The sequence below is a fragment of the Pecten maximus genome, chromosome 6 (genome assembly GCF_902652985.1).
Source record: "Pecten maximus chromosome 6, xPecMax1.1, whole genome shotgun sequence".
In the NCBI taxonomy this organism is placed as follows: domain Eukaryota; kingdom Metazoa; phylum Mollusca; class Bivalvia; order Pectinida; family Pectinidae; genus Pecten; species Pecten maximus.
In genome coordinates, this window is record NC_047020.1 from 46,518,906 (window position 1) to 46,546,143 (window position 27,238).

Consider the following 27,238-nt stretch of genomic DNA (forward strand, 5'->3'; position numbering starts at 1 on the left):
AACATGTTATCACTGTAGTCAATAACATGTTATCACAGTGTAGTCAATAACATGTTATCACTGTAGTCAATAACATGTTATCAATGTGTAGTCAATAACATGTTATCACTGTGAAGTCAATAACATGTTATCACTGTGAAGTCAATAACATGTTATCACAGTGTAGTCAATAACATGTTATCAGTGTAGTCAATAACATGTTATCACTGTAGTCAATAACATGTTATCACTGTAGTAACATGTTATCACTGTAGTCAATAACATGTTATCACAGTGTAGTCAATAACATGTTATCACAGTGTAGTCAATAACATGTTATCACTGTGAAGTCAATAACATGTTATCACAGTGTAGTCAATAACATGTTATCACTGTAAAGTCAATAACATGTTATCACAGTGTAGTCAATAACATGTTATCACAGTGTAGTCAATAACATGTTATCACTGTGAAGACAATAACATGTTATCACTGTGAAGTCAATAACATGTTATCACAGTAGTCAATAACATGTTATCACTGTAAAGTCAATAACATGTTATCACTGTGAAGACAATAACATGTTATCACTGTGAAGTCAATAACATGTTATCACTGTAGTTAATAACATGTTATTCACTGTAGTCAATAACATGTTATCACTGTAGTCAATAACATGTTATCACTGTAGTCAATAACATGTTATCACTGTAGTCAATAACATGTTATCACTGTGTAGTCAATAACATGTTATCACTGTAGTCAATAACATGTTATCACTGTAGTCAATAACATGTTATCACTGTGTAGTCAATAACATGTTATCACTGTGTAGTCAATAACATGTTATCACTGTGAAGTCAATAACATGTTATCACTGTAGTCAATAACATGTTATCACTGTAGTCAATAACATGTTATCACTGTAGTCAATAACATGTTATCACTGTGTAGTCAATAACATGTTATCACTGTAGTCAATAACATGTTATCACTGTAGTCAATAACATGTTATCACTGTGTAGTCAATAACATGTTATCACTGTAGTCAATAACATGTTATCACTGTAGTCAATAACATGTTATCACTGTGTAGTCAATAACATGTTATCACTGTGAAGTCAATAACATGTTATCACAGTGTAGTCAATAACATGTTATCACTGTAGTCAATAACATGTTATCACTGTGAATTTATCATTGATAACAAGTTGCTATGTAAACCATGTAGTAATTAATATCTTAATATTTAATGATTATGTGTGATGTAGACTGTTTAGTTATTAAGATAGTACTGCGGTACCAGCAAATTATCATTTACAATGTTAACACAATAAAAGGTCAAGGTCACACTCAAAGGTCAACATTGAAAGAGGAATCTCAAGGTGATGAATATGAGGCCTGTATTACTTTGACATCCACATAGATCTATTTATGGTACAAGCCTTGTGTAACCATTAACTTGTTGTGACCCCCTCATCTTTTTGAGTGTAGTATGAGTTTAAACTCTCCCATTAAAATCATGTCATGGCCTTGTTAGGTTCAGCAGTACAATATTGAAATTTACATGTTTTTAATTAAAGAGAAACTCTTTCTTTTCATAGATTATGACACTTTTCTCATGTGAGAAAAAATATATAAATTTCTATGGAATATAAAATCATCAAACAACATGGTGAAAACGTGTAACTATAGAAACCAAAGCTATGTGACTAATTAGCTTGGGATTCACTAGTCAAACCCTAATATTGCTCTCAAAAACGATCTCACAAAAACTCAAATTTAAATCTCAAATTCACCATTTGCTGATTTTAATGATCACTTATCTTCGTTAAATATTGGCCATCAATACCAACCTTGTTTAAATCAAGACAAAATAATAATATCACCACATTGCATAGTTGATTAGACCATTTCAAACAACATATAACTCCAGGTTACGGAATGAATTCCTCAAACAATTATGCTCGTGGATAATTGATGATAGAAGATGTATGTTGTTTATTTTGATGTACTCATTTAACCAGTAAAAAAGGTCGAGCTGATGAAATGGTCCACAGGAAAGTATCATGTTGGTAAAAATATTCCCAGGAGACTCCTAGACTAAGATATTTCCAGGAGACTCCTAGACTAAGATATTTCCAGGAGACTCCTAGACAAAGATATTTCCAGGAGACTCCTAGACTAAGATATTTCTAGGAGATTCCTAGACTAAGATATTTCCAGGAGACTCCTAGACTAAGATATTTCCAGGAGGCTCCTAGACTAAGATGTTTGGTAGAGAGAATACATAAGACAATGAGATAATAAATATGATATTAATGATACGTATATAGTTATAGATATATAAGAGATATATGGGTAAATACCAAAATCACATTGATGTAATATGTACATTAAAACAGAGTGTGCACACTAGATGTATAACAACAATGATAAAATCTCTCCGAGCTTCCTCCCCCAGCATCTCTAATGCACCATGTCAGACTGGTCTGTCACTCTGCTATCCTCAACTGGAAATGTACCAAGTAAAGGAATAATCTCGATTGATGTCTTTATATACAAAATCTATGTACAATTTAACAGATTTGGCTAAAATAATGTACAAATATACATCGACACAGGGCTATATACAAATGCTGAAGTAACGTGATAAATGATGAGACAAACACCCCATACTGAGTCATGTCTCGGCCGACTAATGTAGAATTACGGGCTATTTGTCTCGCCCGACTGATGTAGAATTACGGGCTATTTGTTAAACATTACAAAAGAATTTGAAGTACATACATATAATCACTCGGGTAAAAAAATTGAAATATGAAAATCTGACATCAAAAGATTAACATTTTATATACAGATCTAACATAACCATGTAGAAATGTCTGCACAGGGTACGCTGTAACAAGTCTAGGTACCTTGTAACAAGTTCAGGTACCCTGTTACAAGTCCGAGTACCCTGTAACTAGTCTGGGTATCCTGTAACAAGTCACAGTACCCTGTATCAAGTCCGGGCACCCTGTAACAAGTCTAGGTATCCTGTAACAAGTCTGGGTACCCTGTAACAAGTCCAGGTACGCTGTAACAAGTCCGGGTACCCTGTAACAAGTCCCAGTACCCTGTAACAAGTCCGGGTACCCTGTAACAAGTCTTGGTACCCTGTAACTAGTCTAGGTACCCTGTAACAAGTCCGGGTACGCTGTAACAAGTCCGGGTACCCTGTAACAAGTCTTGGTACCCTGTAACTAGTCTAGGTACCCTGTAACAAGTCCGGGTACGCTGTAACAAGTCCGGGTACCCTGTAACAAGTCCCAGTACCCTGTAACAACTCTGGGTACCCTGTAACAAGTCCCAGTACCCTGTAACAAGTCTTGGTACCCTGTAACTAGTCTAGGTACCCTGTAACAAGTCCGGGTACGCTGTAACAAGTCCGGGTACCCTGTAACAAGTCTTGGTACCCTGTAACTAGTCTAGGTACCCTGTAACAAGTCCGGGTACGCTGTAACAAGTCCGGGTACCCTGTAACAAGTCCCAGTACCCTGTAACTAGTCCGGGTACCTTGTAACAAGTCCCAGTACCCTGTAACAAGTCCGGGTACCTTGTAACAAGTCCCAGTACCCTGTAACAAGTCCGGGTACCTTGTAACAAGTCCCAGTACCCTGTAACTAGTCCCAGTACCCTGTAACTAGTCTGGGTACCTTGTAACAAGTCCAGGTACCCTGTAACAAGTCCCAGTACCCTGTAACAAGTCTAGGTATCCTGTAACAAGTCCCAGTACCCTGTAACAAGTCCGGGTACCCTGTATCTAGTCTAGGTATCCTGTAACAAGTCCCATTACCCTGTAACAAGTCCGGGTACCCTGTAACAAGTCCCAGTACCCTGTAACAAGTCTAGGTATCCTGTAACAAGTCCCAGTACCCTGTAACAAGTCCGGGTACCCTGTATCTAGTCTAGGTATCCTGTAACAAGCCTGTTTTTTCCAGCATTTTGACAAACTGCAATAAACATAGTGGGCAGACATGACCGATCTGACCGATGTGTACAGACATGACCGATGTGTACAGACATGACCGATGTGTACAGACATGACCGATCTGACCGATGTGTACAGACATGACCGATCTGACCGATGTGTACAGACATGACAGATCTGACCGTTGTGTACAGACATGACCGATCTGACCGATGTGTACAGACATGACCGATCTGACCGATGTGTACAGACTTGACCGATCTGACCGATGTGTACAGACATGACCGATCTGACCGATGTGTACAGACTTGACCGATCTGACCGATGTGTACAGACATGACCGATCTGACCGATGTGTACAGACTTGACCGATCTCACTGATCTGACCGATGTGTACAGACATGACCGATCTGACCGATGTGTACAGACTTGACCGATCTGACTGATCTGACCGATGTGTACAGACATGACCAATCTGACCGATGTGTACAGACTTGACCGATCTGACTGATCTGACCGATGTGTACAGACATGACCGATCTGACCGATGTGTACAGACATGACCAATCTGACCGATGTGTACAGACTTGACCGATCTGACCGATGTGTACAGACATGACTCAGCATAGGCCCTACACCTGTATCTTACACTTAGAAAGTTTAATATGTTGTTTACTGGCATTATAAAAGTATAATATTGTATGTAAACATGAAAAATAAACACCTGATGTTTATATACACTCCGAACCTCGGGGATTACCCTAAAATAGCAGATGTACTGAACCTCGGGGATTACCCTAAAACAGTAGATATACTGAACCTCGGGGATTACCCTAAAACAGTAGATATACCCAACCTCGGGGATTACCCTAAAACAGCAGGTATACTGAACCTTGGGGATTACCCTAAAACAGTAGATATACCCAACCTCGGGGATTACCCTAAAACAGCAGGTATACTGATCCTGGGGGATTACCCTAAAACAGCAGATATACTGAACCTCGGGGATTACCCTAAAACAGCAGATATACTAAACCTTGGGGATTACCCTAAAACAGCAGGTATACTGAACCTCGGGGATTACCCTAAAACAGTAGATATACTGAACCTCGGGGATTACCCTAAAACAGCAGGTATACTGAACCTCGGGGATTACCCTAAAACAGTAGATATACTGAACCTTGGGGATTACCCTAAAACAGCAGATATACTGAACCTCGGGGATTACCCTAAAACAGTAGATATACTGAACCTCGGGGATTACCCTAAAACAGTAGATATACTGAACCTCGGGGATTACCCTAAAACAGCAGATATACTGAACCTTGGGGATTACCCTAAAACAGTAGATATATTGAACCTCGGGGATTACCCTAAAACAGTAGATATACTGAACCTCGGGATTCCCTAAAACAGTAGATATACTGAACCTCGGGGATTACCCTAAAACAGTAGATATACTGAACCTCGGGGATTACCCTAAAACAGTAGATATACTGAACCTCGGGGATTACCCTAAAACAGCAGGTATACTGAACCTCGGGGATTACCCTAAAACAGCAGGTATACTGAACCTCGGGGATTACCCTAAAACAGCAGGTATACTGAACCTCGGGGATTACCCTAAATCAGCAGATAATGTACTGGACATTCTCTACATTTCGATTCTGTTTGATTGTGATTAGCTTTAGATTTAATGATTTGAGCTCATGAATTATTTAAATTTTGATTTTGATCTCAGCACATTATTATGAGGTTATGTGACATATTGATATTGTTGTTTTGTGTCAATCATTCCTGTCTATAATGAACCTTCTAAGGAAAATTATCAACCTCATCAAATTCAACAATGATACAAGTAATTGTGCGTTTTGTTCTCATATGAAAATGATTGTGGCATGATTCTTTCATTAACAGAAAAGAGTTGGTAAGCCCGACCTGGCCTTACCTCGACCTCGGTAAGCCCAACCTGGTCTTACCTTGACCTCGGTAAGCCTGATCTGGCCTTACCTTGACCTCAGTAAGATCAACCTGGCCTAACCTTGACCTCAGTAAGCCCGACCTGGCCTTACCTTGACCTCGGTAAGCTCGACCATTGTAAGCCCAACCTGGCCTAACCTTGTCCTCGGTAAGCCCAACCTGGCCTAACCACATCCTCGGTAAGCCCAACCTGGTCTAACCTCGACTTTGGTAAGCCCAACCTGGCCTAACCACGTCCTCGGTAAGCCCAACCTGGTCTAACCTCGACTTTGGTAAGCCCAACCTGGTCTAACCTTGACTTTGGTAAGCCCAACCTGGTCTAACCTCGACTTTGGTAAGCCCAACCTGGCCTAACCTCGTCCTCGGTAAGCCCAACCTGGCCTAACCTCGACTTTGGTAAGCCCAACCTGGCCTAACCTCGACTTTGGAAAGCCCAACCTGGCCTAACCTCGTCCTCGGTAAGCCCAACCTGGCCTAACCTCGACTTTGGTAAGCCCAACCTGGTCTAACCTTGACTTTGGTAAGCCCAACCTGGCCTAACCTTGACTTTGGTAAGCCCAACCTGACCTAACCTCGACTTTGGAAAGCCCAACCTGGCCTAACCTTGACTTTGGTAAGCCCAACCTGGTCTAACCTTGACTTTGGTAAGCCCAACCTGGCCTAACCTTGACTTTGGTAAGCCCAACCTGACCTAACCTCGACTTTGGTAAGCCCAACCTGGTCTAACCTCGACTTTGGTAAGCCCAACCTGGCCTAACCTTGACTTTGGTAAGCCCAACCTGGCCTAACCTCGACTTTGGAAAGCCCAACCTGGCCTAACCTCGTCCTCGGTAAGCCCAACCTGGCCTAACCTCCAACTCCCACTCTGACTTGGATCAAATCAGGATTTTCAGATTACTCAAAGTTTTTACAATCACAAACTGTAAGCCACATAAACTACAGTGACAATGATCTTTGATTTTGTTCACCAAGTAACAAAAAAAATATTTACAGATTCTGTTGCCACATGTGACAATATCTTTCGATAAAATATATAATTGCAAGTTTTCTACATATAATGACTTGTAGTTCTCAGGTAAAATTTGCCTGGTAAGATAAACTGTGACCTCACATCCCTCCACACATGATGACAGAATTCTGACAACTATACAACATAAACTGGGGTGGTTACTGGTAGTATTTAACAATGACGCTGCTGGTAAGTTTTGGACCAAGGCACAATATGTTGGCTGAAGGCCTTGTCACACCTGTCACACCTTGTCACACCTGTCACACCTTGATGATAAAAGCTTTGGCAATAACACTGACATGTACGTCAAATAGTTAAAGTAAGATTTGTTAACAGCCTGCTGAAACACACTGATATACGCCAGCACACCATCAATCATAGGACGTCAAAGTCATCAAAAAAAAAGTTCCCTTGTATGAAGGGACAGTTCAGTGTATGCCAGCATATCTGATGAAAATTTTGATAAATCTCTCTAAAGTCACAACAAATCACACAAAGTTTTATTGAAGTCTGACACGGATTGAGTTATTGCTAATTTGATTGCATTCATGCATATCATACCTTGTCTTCTAGCAAACAAACAAGAGGCCCAGGGGGCCTGTATCACTCACCTGGCTATTGCAGTGAATATGGTGAAACACTTCTATATTCCTATAGGAGGATTTCATCAGAATTTCCTCTATTTAGCTTTACCCCTCCTTTAATATAAAATTGGTTTCCCTTCACCCAAGAATGCTTTAGATCCAATTTGGTTAAAATCCACACAAGAGTCTTACTAGTAGTGGTTTTTTTTGGACAGCCAGGTGAGACACCATACCCTCCCTGCCAGGTGAGACACCATACCCTTCTGGCCAAGTGAGACACCATACCCTCCAGGCCGGGTGAGACACCATACCCTCCGGGCCAGGTGAGACACCATACCCTCCAGGCCAGGTGAGACACCATACCCTCCAGGCCAGGTGAGACACCATTACCTTCAGGCCAGGTGAGACACCATACCCTCCAGGCCGTTACCCTTCAGGCCAGGTGAGACACCATTACCTTCAGGCCAGGTGAGACACCATACCCTTCTGGCCAAGTGAGACACCATACCCTCCAGGCCGTTACCCTTCAGGCCTGGTGAGACGCCATACCCTTCGGGCTGGGTGATAAGCCATACCCTTCAGGCCGGGTGATACGCCATACCCTTCAGGCCGGGTGAGACGCCATACCCTCCGGGCCGTTACCCTTCAGGCCGGGTGAAACGCCATACCCTTCACGCAGATGAGACACCATACCCTTCAGGTCAGGTGAAATGCCATACCCTCCAGGCCGGGTGAAACGCCATACCCTCCGGCCGGGTGAAACACCATACCCTCCGGGCCAGGTGAGACACCCTTCCCTTCCGGCCGGGTGAAACACCATACCCTCCGGGCCAGGTGAGACACCCTTCCCTTCAGGCCGGGTGAAACGCCATACCCTCCGGGCCGGGTGATACGCCATACCCTTCAGACCGGTTGAGACGCCAACCCTTCAGGCCGGGTGAAACACCATACCCTCCGGGCCAGGTGAGACACCCTTCCCTTCAGGCCGGGTGAAACGCCATACCCTCCGGGCCAGGTGATACGCCATACCCTTCAGACCGGTTGAGACGCCATACCCTTCGGCCAGTTGAGACACCATACCCTTCAGGCCGGGTGAAACGCCATACCCTTCGGGCCAGTTGAGACACCATACCCTTCAGGCCGGGTGAAACGCCATACCCTTCGGGCCATTTGAGAAGCCGTATTCTTCGGGCCAGGTGAGCTAAGAATTAATTGTTTACCAAAAAATAAACTCAACCATCCAAAACTCTGAACATATAATTTTCTGACTTAATAAAAACACTGCACTTGTCCAGTTTGTTAACCTAACAGCTCATCAAAAATACATTAAACATGTGTTAAATATGATCACACAATCACATACTACCGTCAAACATGTGTTAAATGTGATCACACAATCACATACTACCGTCAAACATGTGTTAAATGTGATCACACAATCACATGCTACCGTCAAACATGTGTTAAATATGACCACACAATCACATGCTACCGCCAAACATGTGTTAAATGTGATCACACAATCACATGCTACTGTCAAACATGTGTTAAATATGATCACACAATCACATGCTACCGTCAAACATGTATTAAATGTGATCAGACAATCACATGCTACCGTCAAACATGTATTAAATATGACCACACAATCACATACTACCGTCAAACATGTGTTAAATGTGATCAGACAATCACATGCTACCGTCAAACATGTGTTAAATATGATCACACAATCACATACTACCGTCAAACATGTGTTAAATATGATCACACAATCACATACTACCGTCAAACATGTGTTAAATATGACCACACAATCACATGCTACCGTCAAACATGTGTTAAATATGATCACACAATCACATACTACCGTCAAACATGTGTTAAATGTGATCACACAATCACATGCTACCGTCAAACATGTGTTAAATATGATCACACAATCACATACTACCGTCAAACATGTGTTAAATGTGATCACACAATCACATACTACCGTCAGAACACTTTCCACCTTGAGACAATATATTTGTGATTTTACAAACAATTTGAATTTTTAAAAAGCTGTTTAAACATACTGAGATGTCAGACATTATGATACAACCTTACATTTCTCCCTCAGACATATTAGATATACCAAGTCACTCAGTATGGGACACTCACACACACGGCCCTGTTCCAACACTACGTCACAGAGAAGTGACCTCCCTATTGATGGGTCTCTGACAACTTCTCCATATTTTAATATTATCCTCGATATTTACAAGTCACATTGTCTAAATTTCCATTCTTTCCCAATACAGGTCATTAATGTTTGTGAGGGTAATGTTGAAACAGGGCACACTTATAAAAACACTTGGAATGAATTGTCTCTAGTAGAAACGCCTCCCGTCAGTCATCACCTGTTTCTGAGTACTTTGGCTCTAAACTCACAATATCATAACCGGATCAAAACAAAAATATAGAGAAAGGTAAAATCCCTTCCACAATACCCGTTCAAATGTAAATTTGTCTTCAATGCCCAACACCGTTCCAGCAGGGATCATTCACCAACAAGAATTGGTGTGAATACCTCACAAACATACATAGAATGATTTAAACTTGATGTTTGTGACCCGTTCCCAGTGTTTTGTGATGTCATCATGATCACTCCTTGTTTAATTTATGTAGGGAATTATATCTCTACAACAGAGATACTGTATCAGTGACCACCGGTCAGTAGGAATCCATCAGGAATCAGTGACCACTGGTCAGTAGGTATCCATCAGCTATCAGTGACCACCGGCCAGTTTTGTACAAACACTTTTTGGTTCACATTTCAGATGACTGTTAAACTTCTTGTCCAAGACGTTCGTCTTTGAGAAACTCATCGAAGCGTGACTCTTCACTTTTACCCGCTGCCTCTGATGTTACAACAGGTGTTTGTACAAACTTATCAACATGAGGATCGTCACTGCTTGTCTCGGGTCCTACGACCGGTACCAGCATGTTTACAGTTGTAAAGAACGCCATCTTCTCCCTGTTTACCAGAAAATAGTATCAAATTTATTACATCAACAAAAACAAAAAAAACCTTCAGCAACCTAAACAGGATTATAGTCATACAGAGCTCCACAATTTAAACACAAGCTCACCATATACAAGTGTTACTGTCATAAAGAGCTCCACAATTTAAACATAAGCTCACCATATACAAGTGTTACTGTCATAAAGAGCTCCACAATCTAAACACAAGCTCACCATATACAAGTGTTACTGTCATAAAGAGCTCCACAATTTAAACACAAGCTCACCATATACAAGTGTTACTGTCATAAAGAGCTCCACAATTTAAACATAAGCTCACCATATACAAGTGTTACTGTCATAAAGAGCTCCACAATTTAAACATAAGCTCACCATATACAAGTGTTACTGTCATAAAAAGCTCCACAATTTAAACATAAGCTCACCATATACAAGTGTTACTGTCATAAAGAGATCCACAATTTAAACACAAGCTCACCATATACAAGTGTTACTGTCATAAAAAGCTCCACAATTTAAACATAAGCTCACCATATACAAGTGTTACTGTCATAAAAAGCTCCACAATCTAAACACAAGCTCACCATATACAAGTGTTACTGTCATAAAGAGCTATCACAATCTAAACACAAGCTCACCATATACAAGTGTTACTGTCATAAAGAGCTCCACAATCTAAACATAAGCTCACCATATACAAGTGTTACTGTCATAAAAAGCTCCACAATTTAAACACAAGCTCACCATATACAAGTGTTACTGTCATAAAGAGCTCCACAATCTAAACATAAGCTCACCATATACAAGTGTTACTGTCATAAAGAGCTCCACAATCTAAACATAAGCTCACCATATACAAGTGTTACTGTCATAAAGAGCTCCACAATCTAAACATAAGCTCACCATATACAAGTGTTACTGTCATAAAGAGCTCCACAATCTAAACACAAGCTCACCATATACAAGTGTTACTGTCATAAAGAGCTCCACAATCTAAACATAAGCTCACCATATACAAGTGTTACTGTCATAAAAAGCTCCACAATTTAAACACAAGCTCACCATATACAAGTGTTACTGTCATAAAGAGCTCCACAATCTAAACATAAGCTCACCATATACAAGTGTTACTGTCATAAAGAGCTCCACAATCTAAACATAAGCTCACCATATACAAGTGTTACTGTCATAAAGAGCTCCACAATCTAAACATAAGCTCACCATATACAAGTGTTACTGTCATAAAAAGCTCCACAATTTAAACACAAGCTCACCATATACAAGTGTTACTGTCATAAAGAGCTTCACGTACCTGAAGGTGTTGACATTACAGTTCGGATTTGTGCGTTTTATTTTTTGAATGTCCTTTGTCACTTTTTTCAGGAGTTGTTCTGCTCTTCGATCGTGCTTTGACAGTTTCTGGCCATCTTTTTTCACCTACCAATTTGAAAAAAAAAACATTAATCAACTGCACCAGATAGAAGTAACTTAGCATTAAAGTCTAACTCATCCAAACCTTGACAAAAGGCCCAATGGACCTGTATTGCTCACCTGGATCTACAGCAACTTTGAAGTTGATTGAGGTCATTTCTACAGATACTATGCTGATTACCACTTTACTAGAATATCAGAGTAAGCTAGGTTTATTCATGTCAATACATTTTCTAGTCCTCCATTTCAGTATACTACTGGCCTAATATCAGGTCTGGGAGACTCTTGGCTATCATGAAATCATTGATTTAAGCCAATTTGACCAATGTGACCTTGAATGAAAGTCAAGCTCATTCATTTGAACAAACTTGGTAACCATTCACTCCAGCATGCTACAGGCGCAATATCAAGTCCATGGGCCTCTTGGTTATTGAGAAGTTGTTTGAAGATTTTAGCTTATATGACTCCTGTGACCTTGAATGAAGGTCAAGGTCTTTCATTTGAATAATCTAGATATCCCTTCATGCCAGGATGCTATTTACCCAATATCAAGTCTCTAGGCCTCTTGGTTATTAAGAAGTCGAAAATGTAAATTATTTATGAACGGACGAATGACGACGGACAAAATGCGATTAGAATAGGTCACTTGAGACTTCATCTCAGGTGACCTAAAAATCACCCATTTGATCTTGTATACAGTTCAATATAATTTCATTTTCAAACTTGATATAACTCTTTCACTGGAACCTATGAGTCAAATAAAATAATTCTAGGCCTTTTGGTTTCTGAGAAGAAGTTGTTTTTATAAATTTGACCCCTTTCACATGACAAGGACATTTCTTTTTCAAACTTTTTGGGGTTCTAACCTAAGGAACTTACCTATCAAATATCTAGGGCCTTTAGGTTTGTAGTAATTTAAAGGGAAAAATTGATGGAGAACAAACAGTTTGGTGATAGACACCATATAAACTTCAGGTGAGTTAACGATGTACAGGTTCAACAACAATGGTTTATCATTGACACCTTATAAACTGCAGGTGAGTTAACGATGTACAGGTAACCAACAATGGTTTATCATTGACATCTTATAAACACCAGGTGAGTTAACGATGTACAGGTAACCAACAATGGTTTATCATTGACATCTTATAAACACCAGGTGAGTTAACGATGTACAGGTAACCAACGATGGTTTATCATTGACATCTTATAAACACCAGGTGAGTTAACGATGTACAGGTAACCATCAATGGTTTATCATTGACATATTATAAACTCCAGGTGAGTTAACGATGTACAGGTAACCAACAATGGTTTATCATTATATATCAATCACAATGATGTCTGGGGTAAAACTTGGATAAGGACAGGTGCTCAATTTATAGGAATGTGTAGTTATGGTTATTTTATATCATGGTAAATTATAGGAATGTGTAGTTATGGTTATTTTATATCATGGTAAATTATAGGAATGTGTAGTTATGGTTATTTTATATCATGGTAAATTATAGGAATGTGTAGTTAAGGTTATTTTATATCATGGTAAATTATAGGAATGTGTAGTTAAGGTTATTTTATATCATGGTAAATTATAGGAATGTGTAGTTAAGGTTATTTTATATCATGGTAAATTTAGTTCTGATGTAAACAATGGAAAAAGTCATGGAAATGTAGAAAATACCCAGTATGTACCGGGGAATTGGTGAGACCAATCTCTTTCTGCTTCACTGCTTCATAATTATATGTTGGTAAACTTCTCATAACTTCAGAGATTTGCTGAAAAAAAATTCTTTCAAATGACAAGATATGCCATTAAGATGTAGATTATACAGCTATGAATGTTATTATTTAGAGGCAAACCAGGTAAAAATCATTATCAAGCTTGAAATGGCAATCGTAATACCTCCATCCCTCTATCTGTCAATTGTAATAAACATTTTTATGCGACGATGGTGGGGAGATGGGGGGGAGAGTTGTATTCTCAGCAATTAATAGTCAGAACAAACGAGTTTACCTATTAACTAAACTCACATTAAAATGAGGACAAGAGGTCTAGAGGGCCTGCATTACTCACATGAATATTTCAGTTATTATGGCAAAATAATCCCATTAATAAAAGCTATATTACAAACATTTTCTTTCCTTTTTTAGCTGTCTCTCCAGACAACAGTTCATACAAGGGAGTTTACTGAGACCTTTCAACACTTGCACCAAAAACTGAATATTCAGAAACCAATGGCGACGTGACATCATCAGCTTTTTCCCTCTCTTTGAGAGAACTACAGACATAAATAACTTAAGAAAAAGATAGTTTTTCCTTCAATGACATCAATATTCTAATGAAAACAAATTATCAAAAACAATTGATCATTTCATAAACTTGATAGTATACATTTTTTTAAACAACACCATTAAAAGTACAAGTATAATATATTCTTGGGTACATAATTATGCAGGGTACTTTGAGAGCTAAATATATTTCATAAGTGGCTAATATGATGTAAATAACAAAAAGATGAAATAATATAGAACACAGGCATCTATATAAATAATCAACAAGAGGAGGCAAAGGGCAACCTGACGTACCCAAGTGTTTAGGACGACCCGATGTACCCCAGTGTTGTATTGGTGAGGACGACCCGATGTACCCCAGTGTTGTATTGGTGAGGACGACCCGATGTACCCCAGTGTTGTATTGGTGAGGACGACCCGATGTACCCCAGTGTTGTATTGGTGAGGACGACCCGATGTACCCCAGTGTTGTATTGGTGAGGACGACCCGATGTACCCCAGTGTTGTATTGGTGAGGACGACCCGATGTACCCCAGTGTTGTATTGGTGAGGACGACCCGATGTACCCCAGTGTTGTATTGGTGAGGACGACCCGATGTACCCCAGTGTTGTATTGGTGAGGACGACCCGATGTACCCCAGTGTTGTATTGGTGAGGACGACCCGATGTACCCCAGTGTTGTATTGGTGAGGACGACCCGATGTACCCCAGTGTTGTATTGGTGAGGACGACCCGATGTACCCCAGTGTTGTATTGGTGAGGACGACCCGATGTACCCCTGTGTTGTATTGGTGAGGACGACCCGATGTACCCCAGTGTTGTATTGGTGAGGACGACCCGATGTACCCCAGTGTTGTATTGGTGAGGACGACCCGATGTACCCCAGTGTTGTATTGGTGAGGACGACCCGATGTACCCCAGTGTTGTATTGGTGAGGACGACCCGATGTACCCCAGTGTTGTATTGGTGAGGACGACCCGATGTACCCCAGTGTTGTATTGGTGAGGACGACCCGATGTACCCCAGTGTTGTATTGGTGAGGACGACCCGATGTACCCCAGTGTTGTATTGGTGAGGACGACCTGATGTACCCCAGTGTTGTATTGTGAGGACGACCTGATGTACCCCAGTGTTGTATTGGTGAGGACGATCTGATGTACCCCAGTGTTGTATTGGTGAGGACGACCCGATGTACCCCAGTGTTGTATTGGTGAGGACGACCCGATGTACCCCAGTGTTGTATTACCTGATGTACCCCAGCGTTGTATTGGTGAGGATGACCTGATGTACCCCAGCGTTGTATTGGTGAGGACGACCTGATGTACCCCAGCGTTGTATTGGTGAGGACGATCTGATGTACCCCAGCGTTGTATTGGTGAGGACGACCTGATGTACCCCAGTGTTGTATTGGTGGGGACGACCTGATGTACCCCAGTGTTGTATTGGTGAGGACGACCTGATGTACCCCAGCGGTGTATTGGTGAGGACGACCTGATGTACCCCAGTGTTGTATTGGTGAGGACGATCTGATGTACCCCAGTGTTGTATTGGTGAGGACGACCTGATGTACCCCAGTGTTGTATTGGTGAGGACGACCTGATGTACCCCAGTGTTGTTTTGGTGAGGACGACCTGATGTACCCCAGTGTTGTATTGGTGAGGACGATCTGATGTACCCCAGTGTTGTATTGGTGAGGACGACCTGATGTACCCCAGTGTTGTATTGGTGAGGACGACCTGATGTACCCCAGTGTTGTATTGGTGAGGACGACCTGATGTACCCCAGTGTTGTATTGGTGATAGTTAAGTACTAGGACGACCTGATGTACCCCAGTGTTGTATTGGTGAGGACGACCTGATGTACCCCAGTGTTGTATTGGTGAGGACGACCTGATGTACCCCAGTGTTGTATTGGTGAGGACGACCCGATGTACCCCAGTGTTGTATTGGTGAGGACGACCCGATGTACCCCAGTGTTGTATTGGTGAGGACGACCCGATGTACCCCAGTGTTGTATTGGTGAGGACGACCCGATGTACCCCAGTGTTGTATTGGTGAGGACGACCCGATGTACCCCAGTGTTGTATTGGTGAGGACGACCTGATGTACCCCAGTGTTGTATTGGTGAGGACGACCCGATGTACCCCAGTGTTGTATTGGTGAGGACGACCCGATGTACCCCAGTGTTGTATTGGTGAGGACGACCCGATGTACCCCAGTGTTGTATTGGTGAGGACGACCCGATGTACCCCAGCGTTGTATTGGTGAGGACGACCCGATGTACCCCAGTGTTGTATTGGTGAGGACGACCTGATGTACCCCAGCGTTGTATTGGTGAGGACGACCTGATGTACCCCAGTGTTGTATTGGTGAGGACGACCTGATGTACCCCAGTGTTGTATTGGTGAGGACGACCTGATGTACCCCAGTGTTGTATTGTGAGGACGACCTGATGTACCCCAGTGTTGTTTTGGTGAGGACGATCTGATGTACCCCAGTGTTGTATTGGTGAGGACGACCCGATGTACCCCAGTGTTGTATTGGTGAGGACGACCCGATGTACCCCAGTGTTGTATTGGTGAGGACGACCTGATGTACCCCAGTGTTGTATTGGTGAGGACGACCTGATGTACCCCAGCGTTGTATTGGTGAGGACGACCTGATGTACACCAGCGTTGTATTGGTGAGGACGATCTGATGTACCCCAGCGTTGTATTGGTGAGGACGACCTGATGTACCCCAGTGTTGTATTGGTGAGGACGACCTGATGTACCCCAGTGTTGTTTTGGTGAGGACGACCTGATGTACCCCAGTGTTGTATTGGTGAGGACGATCTGATGTATCCCAGTGTTGTATTGGTGAGGACGACCTGATGTACCCCAGTGTTGTATTGGTGAGGACGACCTGATGTACCCCAGTGTTGTATTGGTGAGGACGACCTGATGTACCCCAGTGTTGTATTGGTGATAGTTAAGTACTAGGACGACCTGATGTACCCCAGTGTTGTATTGGTGAGGACGATCTGATGTACCCCAGTGTTGTATTGGTGAGGACGACCTGATGTACCCCAGTGTTGTATTGGTGAGGACGACCTGATGTACCCCGATGTTGAGTTTGTGACAGTTAAATATTTTCCAGGCATTGTAATAGTAATAATTACCGTCATCATACATAGCATTCCAACTCATGGAGACAGATAACAAAGTCATGCTACTAAATAATAATAACTTAAATCAAAAAGTTCTGTGTGCCTCATGCCATACCTGGTAGTCACTATTTTGGCAATTATCCTTGGTAAATCAAATGAAATCGAAAGTTTCAAAGTTCGATCCTGTGAGTTCGTATATAAGTGATTTCTTTATAGGGTATTAACTAGCTTGATATCACCATTCTAAGCCGTTTGGTTATTGAGATGTAATTTTAATGACTGTATCATTAACCAGCTTGATATCATCATTCTAAGCTGTTTCGTTATTGAGATGTAATTTTAATGACTCCGTATTTCCTGTTATTTTAATGACTGTATTTCCCATCTAGTGGTTTACACCAATACATTGCTGATTCTTGGTGTTTCATTGGATGAAAATGTTTTTTAAAGTGTTTTAACAATGTTAGCTCCTATAACCTCGAGTATGTATACAAGAAACATTTTAATGGTTTAATAAATTAATGACATGATGGATACCACACCATCTTTAATGCAGTAGTTACTTTAGCATGTTAAATATTGTAATAATTAATATGTATCATTTATCACGACATTTAGTTAATTTTATATAATTGTAAATATTGTAGTAATTATTATGTGTCATTTATGATGACATTAGTTAATTTTCATATTCATTACTTTCACTGTTTAACTCGGGAAAATTGAAACCTAAATGAACTTCCTAGACCAACGGCTGGAACCGACAGCTGGAACCGACGGCTGGGACCGACAGCTGGGACCGACAGCTGGAACCGACGGCTGGGACCGACAGCTGGGAGCGACGGCTGGGACCGACGGCTGGGAGGAACGGCTAGGTCTCCAGATTGTGTACACGTCCCTCTCCACAGGTAACACAGACACAAAACATGCTGACAGTCGTATAACTCTATAAACTGTTCTTAGTATAATGTTTAACATATAATTTAATGTTGGTGAATACTTCCATCATACATACATACCAACCTCTGACAGATCCCACTTATCATCAATATGCTACTTTAGAATATTTTGACTATGAGAGCCAGAATAGTATAACAAGAGGCCAAAAAGGCCTGTATCACACACCTGGATATTTCAGTAATCATGGCAAAATACTCCCATTTAGGTAATAGAAATCTAATAATTAATTATCATTTTTCTTATTTTTGAGCTGCCTCTCATAGTAATGGTTCAAACTGCATGCAGAACAAATCCTGTCATGATGAAGAAGAATTTCAAAGAATTTGCAATTGGGCCCGCTCCTCCATCCCAGGACGGCCACATTACTCATCCATACAAACACTGGATATGTTGGGGATCCCTGTCCAATAGTGTTCCCGACCAAATTAGATTAAGTCCTTTCCTAATTGGCCCTGTCCCTCTGCCCTCTATTTTCCCATTGGATTCTGGCCTATTTTCCCATTGGGCCCCGGCCTATTTTCCCATTGCGCTCTAGCCTATTTCCCCATTGGACCCTGGCCTATTTTCTCATTGGACCCTGGCCTATTTCCCCATTGGACCCAGGCCTATTTCCCCATTGGACCCTGGCCTATTTCCCCAATGGACACTGGCGTATTTCCCCATAGGACCCAGACCTATTGTTCAATTGGACCCAGACATATTTCCCCATTGGACCCAGGCCTATTTCCCCATTGGACCCTGGCCTATTTTCCCATTGGACCCTGGCCTATTTCCCCATTGGACCCTGGCCTATTTCCCCATAGGACCCAGACCTGTTTTCCAATTGGACCTAGACCTATTTCCCCATTGGACCCTGGCCTATTTCCCCATTGGACCCTGGCCTATTTCCCCAATGGACCCTGGCATATTTCCCCATTGGACCCTGGCCTATTTCCCACTGGACCCTGGCCTATTTCCCCATTGGACCCTGGCCTATTTCCCCATTGGACCCTGGCCTATTTCCCCAATGGACCCTGGCATATTTCCCCATTGGACCCTGGCCTATTTCCCATTGGACCCTGGCCTATTTCCCCATTGGACCCTGGCCTATTTCCCCATTGGACCCTGGCCTATTTCCCCATTGGACCCTGGCCTTTTTCCCCAATGGACCCTGGCCTATTTCCCATTGGACCCTGGCCTATTTCCCATTGGACCCTGGCCTATTTCCCCATTGGACCCTGGCCTATTTCCCCAATGGACCCTGGCCTCTGGCGATAATTAGGACAGAATAAAATCAGAATTACTGGGATTCCAGTTGGACCATGCTTAAATAAACAAGATGTTTTCACTTCATTTATAAAGAAAAATATTTGATACATGGAAAAAAAAGTTCTATTAATTGGGATATCACTTAATATTTCAATAATCATGATATTATCCAATATTATAATAAGTGGAATCCACTGTATCAAATCATGCTATTTGCCTGTACATCTCAATGCCATCATCTTATCTTGCATGCAGTCAAGTCATACTTAGGGACAATAGTATCATGCACTCATCAGGCAAACCAGATGGAGAGAAACTGAGAGGAGAAATAATGTGGGAAATGTAACACTTACTTAATTCACCTAGCCACGCCTCTCATTGCAATCAAAAAAGGGTGATTTATACTGAAAACCTTGTCTGGTGAACACAATAACCAATAAACAGAATATCAATCTGCTCAAACATAGCTGTTGTTATTTCATCATTTATGTAAACTTATATCTATTTTACAACAACTGCTTAACAAGTTATACCAAGTCAGTCTTGTGGATACATGTTGACAATGTTATATTAAACCCTGGTCGACAGAGAGGATCAGCATAATGAGTTGTATGATCAATGATTGTTAAAATCCTAACCAATTAAGAATGAAAGATTCTAACACAAGTCAACAGACATATAGGGCACCTAATCTGCTGAGGCCGAACATCATTGTATATACCTAGTAAAGAACTCTGCCAACATGTGTAGTATATAGACCCAACATGTGTTGCATATAGACCCTACATGTGTAGTATATAGACCCAACATGTGTAGTATATAGACCCAAGATGTGTAGTATATAGACCCAACATGTGTAGTATATAGACCCAAGATGTGTAGTATATAGACCCAACATGTGTAGTATATAGACCCTACATGTGTAGTATATAGACCCAACATGTGTAGTATATAGACCCAACATGTGTAGTATATAGACCCAACATGTGTAGTATATAGACCCTACATGTGTAGTATATAGACCCAAGATGTGTAGTATATAGACCCTACATGTGTAGTATATAGACCCTACATGTGTAGTATATAGACCCAACATGTGTAGTATATAGACCCAACATGTGTAGTATATAGACCCTACATGTGTAGTATATAGACCCAAGATGTGTAGTATATAGACCCTACATGTGTAGTATATAGACCCTACATGTGTAGTATATAGACCCAACATGTGTAGTATATAGACCTAACATGTGTAGTATATAGACCCAACATGTGTAGTATATAGACCCAACATGTGTAGTATATAGACCCAACATGTGTAGTATATAGACCCTACATGTGTAGTATATAGACCCTACATGTGTAGTATATAGACCCTACATGTGTAGTATATAGACCCTACATGTGTAGTATATAGACCCAACATGTGTAGTATATAGACCCTACATGTGTAGTATATAGACCCTACATGTGTAGTATATAGACCCTACATGTGTAGTATATAGACCCTACATGTGTAGTATATAGACCCTACATGTGTAGTATATAGACCCAACATGTGTTATGAGAATTCAGTGAAAACTCTCAAATTGATGTTTGTATTATTGTGAAAATGTTATTGTTATATAACTATTGTCCAGTGATAGTTATAATAATACAGATATGTCATCAACAGATTTCCTGATAACCTGGCAATTAACAAGAGACCTCTGCAGATATACTGGTAGTTGATGATTTGTTTTCAAAATGAATTAAAAGTATTAAATATCTAGCTTACAGACTGAAGAGAATTTGATTTTAACATTCAATCAATGTCTGGGACTAAACTGGCAAATTGTAGAAATGTTTGCAAATCTGACAACTTTGTGCCCTGCCCTTCAGCCCCTAGGGGGTGACAACTTTGTGCCCTGCCCTTGGGGGCGGAATGTTACAGTTAAATATTCATAGCAGTAACCACAAATTTTGCAATCGAGTTTGGAACAAACATCAGTTATCTGTTTAAAGTGAACTGAACTCCTCCACACAGGTAAATATGAAGGCTAAGGTGACGGAATTCACAATTTAAATTATCTCTACCCTTTCTACAATAAAGATTACCAGGTTTTTCCTTCCACTATTATCTGGGGCTGGAGATTGTTGTAATAAAATCAAATTGGAATCCTTTGGGCCCCTTCAGCTCCTGTAGATAGGGTGACATGACCCGAATTTTTAAAAATATTTGTCAAGTCAAGCGTATATTTCCAAAAAAAAGATTTTTTTTGCCCAATAAAAATTGAACGAAAGAGGAAAAAAAATTGCCAAATGTATCATTTTTCAATACAAACTATTACTATAATAGAAAATGTCACCACTGCCCCTGTAAGGATTGTTTGATGGGAAAGCAAGGGATAATAATGAAATTCACAATTTTTAAATACATCTGAAGAAACTTCCATTTATGAGGAATATTTGATGCTATATTATATCTGGATAAAAGAGAAGAAAATCTAAAATTTCTGTCAATTTAACCCTCTTTAGCCCCACCAATTAGGCCCTGGGGTCAGTCAGGGTGAAGACATGTATGGGCATACCATCAAACTCCCATCCCATACTGATGAAAAATTGTGATTCTACCAAGTTTGAATTACTACCAATGAAATTTAAACAAACAGGAGGTCCAATTGGCCTGTATCACTCATCTGGTATGCACTTACTTGATGATACTATACCTTTAATTTGATTAGAAGAACTTGATTCTAGGCTTCTCAGTTTAATCAGAAGAAGTCCTTGGTATGTTTGAACAAATTTGACCTCTGTGACCTTGAATACAATTCATTTGAACAAACTTGGTGGCCATTCACCCCAGCTCAATACCAGTAGTCTGGGTCTCTTGGTTATTGAAACATTCACAAGTTATTTAAATGGAAAACTTGACCCAGCGACTGGATGTCTAGGCAGACGACAGATACAGCACCATGGTCTCACTTGTCCTTGTGGAATATATTCTGGTTACATGTAAAATTAGCGACAACAAGGCTTTTAGTGATATTTCGGTTATAAACTGACATTAATAAAGCAATATAAAGGTACATGATCCCTGGTAATTAGAGGTTGGAGTACTGACAGGGGTTAGCATTCACAGATAACAGGACATGCTATATTATCGAGGTCCATATCTTACTTCTGGTGACGACTGAGGCCTTAACAATATCTGTAACAAAATTTGTAACTTTACTCAGCAACAATCATCCTTCATCGCAGGTAATTATAGAGAGTCCTCTCTATTCTCAATAGAAATGTTATTACTACCTTTATACATATGTATAAGTTTATATCGTACATTTAATTCTTTGTACAGAGCCGTAGAAATGTAGGTCACACAGGCTCCTCGTTCTTTGTTTTAATTACTGAACTTGACTGGCAATAAGCCCCCTCCTCTTTCTATGAAATCTTTTGAAACCAGGCCTACATTCGGCAATAAGCACCTTCCCATTTCTATCAAGTTTTTGAAACCAGAAAAATACTTTATTTCAACTAGAGTTACTTCCCTTCCATTGTGGGATATAATTAATAAGTTCTGTGATGTGTATATTACTGCCTCTCCTTTTTTTCCAATTTGCTGTTGGTATGAAACTTGTTTTTTATCAAGTGGGCCACTCAGTAACTAAGTCACTCTATAAATCATTGTATTTTCTCCTAGGAGCGAGGGGTTTATTGCCAGTCAAGTACTATAAACTGCTAACTAGTTTATTCAGTTGGAAAAACAATGACAGTTTTTGACGTTGCTGCTACCAAGTCAAAAAAATTGTCACATGGAAAAGAGGCAGCATCACCTATAAACTACCCCTGGATAAACCGATCTAAGTTTCTTGGTTAATGACTTTTAATTCTTGTCATGGAGATATGTTGTTAAATGTTCAGTAACTTTCACTTTAACTTATTTATAAAAATCAAATCTTGAACTTGTGTCTAGGACCATTTATAGCCCCAATACTATATATATCACCCACTACCTACTGACCTAGTCCTACAATACCTACAGATACTCACCATTCTATCAGCATCCGTTAAAAGTTTCTGAAAGTGTTCATCGTCTGTAAGCCACGAAGGAAGTTCTGTCTCGCCTACAAAATACAAAAAATACAAGTCATATACGATAATTATCTAGAAAAAGATGAATGTTCTACATTCAAAAACCAAAAAAAAATGCATATTCAAACCTTTGAATTTCCAAATATTTGTTAAAAAAAAAGACGACTTCCCAACAAATGTACCAAATTTCATTTTATAAACAAGAGGCCCAAAGGGCCTGCATGGCTAACCTGAATATTTCAGTAATCATATCAAAACTATTTTAAGTTACAGTATAATTATTTTTCTACCTTTTTTTTGCTGCATCTTCTAAAGTCGTTCTTTTTTCTGCTTTGCAACATTTCTCTATTAAGGCCCTTCTCTCCAGTCCCAAGGAACACATACCCTCCATTACAATATTACCCCTATTAGGCCCCCTCTCTCCAGCCCCAAGGGACTCACACCCTCAATTTATACATTACAGATCTCCTTTGCCCAATAATGCTTCAAACTAAATTTCATTAAAATCTATTTAGTTTCTTAGGACTACATATATATGTAGCAGGGATTTAAAGAATTTACCTATTAAATTTCCCCTTTTGGGCTCTGCCCCCTCTGGCCCCATGGGGGTCAGTGTTCCCATATATGCAAAATCTGTTCCTCTTTACCTAAGGTTGTTTCAAATCTGGGAATTGGGTCCAAATCCATTGATAACTTTATGACTAGTAGCGATTCATAGGAATAACCTGTATTTCTCCTGTTTGGTCCCACCACTCTGACCCCTTGGAGGTAAGAGTCACTGTTTATGTAAAATCTCTTCCCTTTACCCCAAGGATGTTTCAGATCATATTGGGTTCCAATCCATTCATAACTCTATACTTTGGTTTGGTTTATTTTGTTTAACATCCTATTAACAGCCAGGGTTATTTAAGGACGGGCCTATTTTTGGAAGTGGAGGAATGTCGGAGTACCAGAGGAAAACCACCGGCCTACGTCACTACACAGAGAAAAACCACCAGCCTTTTAAAGTTAGGGGCTTAATATATTACAACAGATTTGTCACAAAAATAATAAGAAATCTTGTACAATATTGGTTGGAAAAAAAAATGTCAGCAGTTATTTCCTGCATCCATTTTGAGTTTGCTAATATAATCTACTAATAATGTTGGAACTAGTGTCAACCTTTTGCCTTGGCTTGTTCCAGGGTGACTGTGAGTTCTCGCAGGCGATTAATGTCATCGTCCAGGTGGCTCAACTTCATCTGTGAAGCCTGAAGGTCAAGCTCAAGGTCGATGGACGTCCGCAGCGGAATCTTCTCTCCCTTTGTACCACAGATAGTCGCCTATAGCATGTGAAAAAAAGTCAGTTCTATGTTACAATGAGCGTTACCGTTATATGTTCATTGACTTTACTGGTCACCTGATATCTCATACGATAAATCCCATCAATTTGTGTGTATAATGCAGACACGTGTATAGTATACAGGTTTGTTTTTGAAGTTTATTTTCAGACAAAAAAAAAATATATCTGCACTGTAGCTGAATACCCAATCATAAGAGGATAAAGATCTGTAACTTATCAAAGCTACATTACAATTTTTTAATTGGAATCACCGGTCATATTTGACAAAGTGGATCGACAGGTTGTTTACATTACACTGTGATAAGCCTAGTCAGCTTGTGAATTTGAGCGGTCCTATCAACGAAGTTTGTACAAAGTTATGAATTTGAGCGGTCCTATCAACGAAGTTTGTACAAAGTTATGAATTTGAGCGGTCCTATCAACGAAGTTTGTACAAAGTTATGAATTTGAGCGGTCCTATCAACGAAGTTTGTACAAAGTTATGAATTTGAGCGGTCCTATCAACGAAGTTTGTACAAAGTTATGAATTTGAGCGGTCCTATCAACGAAGTTTGTACAAAGTTATGAATTTGAGCGGTCCTATCAACGAAGTTTGTACAAAGTTATGAATCCTACCCTTATTAGCTTGTGATTGTCAGGCTAGTATGATCATTTGTGATTGTCACACTAGTATGATCATTTGTGGTTGTCACGCTAGTATGATCATTTGTGAGTGTCACGCTAGTATGATCATTTGTGGTTGTCACACTAGTATGATCATTTGTGATTGTCAGGCTAGTATGATCATTTGTGATTGTCAGGCTAGTATGATCATTTGTGATTGTCAGGCTAGTATGATCATTTGTGATTGTCACACTAGTATGATCATTTGTGGTTGTCACACTAGTATGATCATTTGTGATTGTCACACTAGTATGATCATTTGTGATTGTCACGCTAGTATGAACATTTGTGGTATCTGTACACGATACAAAGCTAATTAGGCCCAGTTGTAACAAGACTGACTTGTAAGCTGAGTACAGTACTGGGCTACGTCATGTAACACTGGCCGCCATTTTGTATGTACGGAAACTATTCTGTGTGCTGGTCATTTCTTTTATATCAATGTTGATAGGATAAATTTTATAATACATTTTCTGCAGTAATACATACCCTTTTCCACCTCAAGCTCCGGCGCTCCGCAGAATGTCTCTGGAAAGGGCCCTTCTTAAAGTGTGGCATAGAACTATCACTGTCACTGCGGTTAAGCTAAAAACAATACATAACCATTTAAAGATTCTGACTTTGCCCTTCACTGGCTACTGATCAATCTATAGATAAAGCATTCTAACATGGAAGGCACAATTCTGAAAATATTCTTATAGGTTTACTTCCTGGCTTTAACTAGAACTGTCACCAGGACGGTTGACTAATTCCCGAACCTTGGATATGTGTCAAGGTCATTTAGTTTTGCAAACTTTGTTGGGCTCCATCTCAGGAACCAACCATCCTACTATCATGATTGTAGGCTTTTTGGGTTTTAAGAAGAAGTCTTCTTAAAAATTAACAAAATTCTGTCTAAGGACACAGGAAAGAGTCCCAATGGACCTGTATCTCTCACCTGGCATTAATCTGAAAAGTTGGTTTAAGGTGAAACATTTGTGTATTATGAGGTTGTTTTGTAAAGAAGAAGTCATTGGTGGATGATAGAGAAGTTTAAACATCTGTCCCTTTTCAAGTTTTAAATCTTACTACACTACCGAGCCACAGAGGACAAATGTCTACCTACCTTACAGACGTAGTTGTTACCAGGCCTACAGGCAGGAGAGAATGTTTGAGAGCGGCGTATCGTACTACCACGGGAACTGGCCACACTGGGCTGTGGAGGACGGCGTTTGATGGTCGGCTGGGTTGTGGCATATATACCATCAGTATTGGTCTCTTTGTCACAAGTCACCACCAAATCTTCCTGGTCCGAGTTCTCACTGTCCACCGCTTGGTCAAACTGGTTCAGAATTTGTTGAATATGCAGATGATCATTTATTTCCTGGAAAAGAAATTCAATAATTATCATAGTTTGAAATTTACACAGCACTAATTGCCAAAATGACAGGAGGCCTGTATCACCCACCTGGCTTAACAGAACTTTGAAGTTGATTGAGGTCATTTCTGCAGATACTATGCTGATAACCAATTTATTCAAATATCAGAGTAGGC

At 40.3% G+C, this 27,238-nt stretch overlaps 2 protein-coding genes across 13 annotated transcripts in view; one reads left to right on the forward strand and one right to left on the reverse strand.

Annotated features, from left to right (window-relative positions):
- Positions 1–1,768: 1,768 nt before the first annotated feature.
- Positions 1,769–27,238, reverse strand: part of LOC117329905 (protein WWC2-like) — a 75,453-nt gene continuing 49,983 nt past the window's right edge. Inside the window, exons 19-27 of one of the 12 annotated variants that reach the window (XM_033888132.1) lie at positions 26,811–27,068; positions 26,195–26,290; positions 24,863–25,022; positions 23,660–23,733; positions 22,791–22,820; positions 11,865–11,989; positions 6,588–10,544; positions 6,025–6,060; positions 1,769–5,900 (exon numbers count right to left, since the gene is read on the reverse strand). In XM_033888132.1, coding sequence (XP_033744023.1) covers positions 10,355–10,544; positions 11,865–11,989; positions 22,791–22,820; positions 23,660–23,733; positions 24,863–25,022; positions 26,195–26,290; positions 26,811–27,068 — 933 coding nt within the window. In that variant the 3' untranslated portion in view covers positions 1,769–5,900; positions 6,025–6,060; positions 6,588–10,354. Of the gene's footprint in view, positions 10,545–11,864; positions 11,990–19,983; positions 20,003–22,790; positions 22,821–23,659; positions 23,734–24,862; positions 25,023–26,194; positions 26,291–26,810; positions 27,069–27,238 lie in introns of all 12 variants that reach the window. The other 11 variants (XM_033888133.1, XM_033888129.1, XM_033888134.1 and 8 more) reach the window with 11 other exon arrangements.
- Positions 4,680–5,363, forward strand: LOC117330223 (RE1-silencing transcription factor A-like). Its single transcript, XM_033888445.1, has one exon. The coding sequence runs from the start codon at positions 4,680–4,682 to the stop codon at positions 5,361–5,363; it is 684 nt and encodes a 227-aa protein (XP_033744336.1).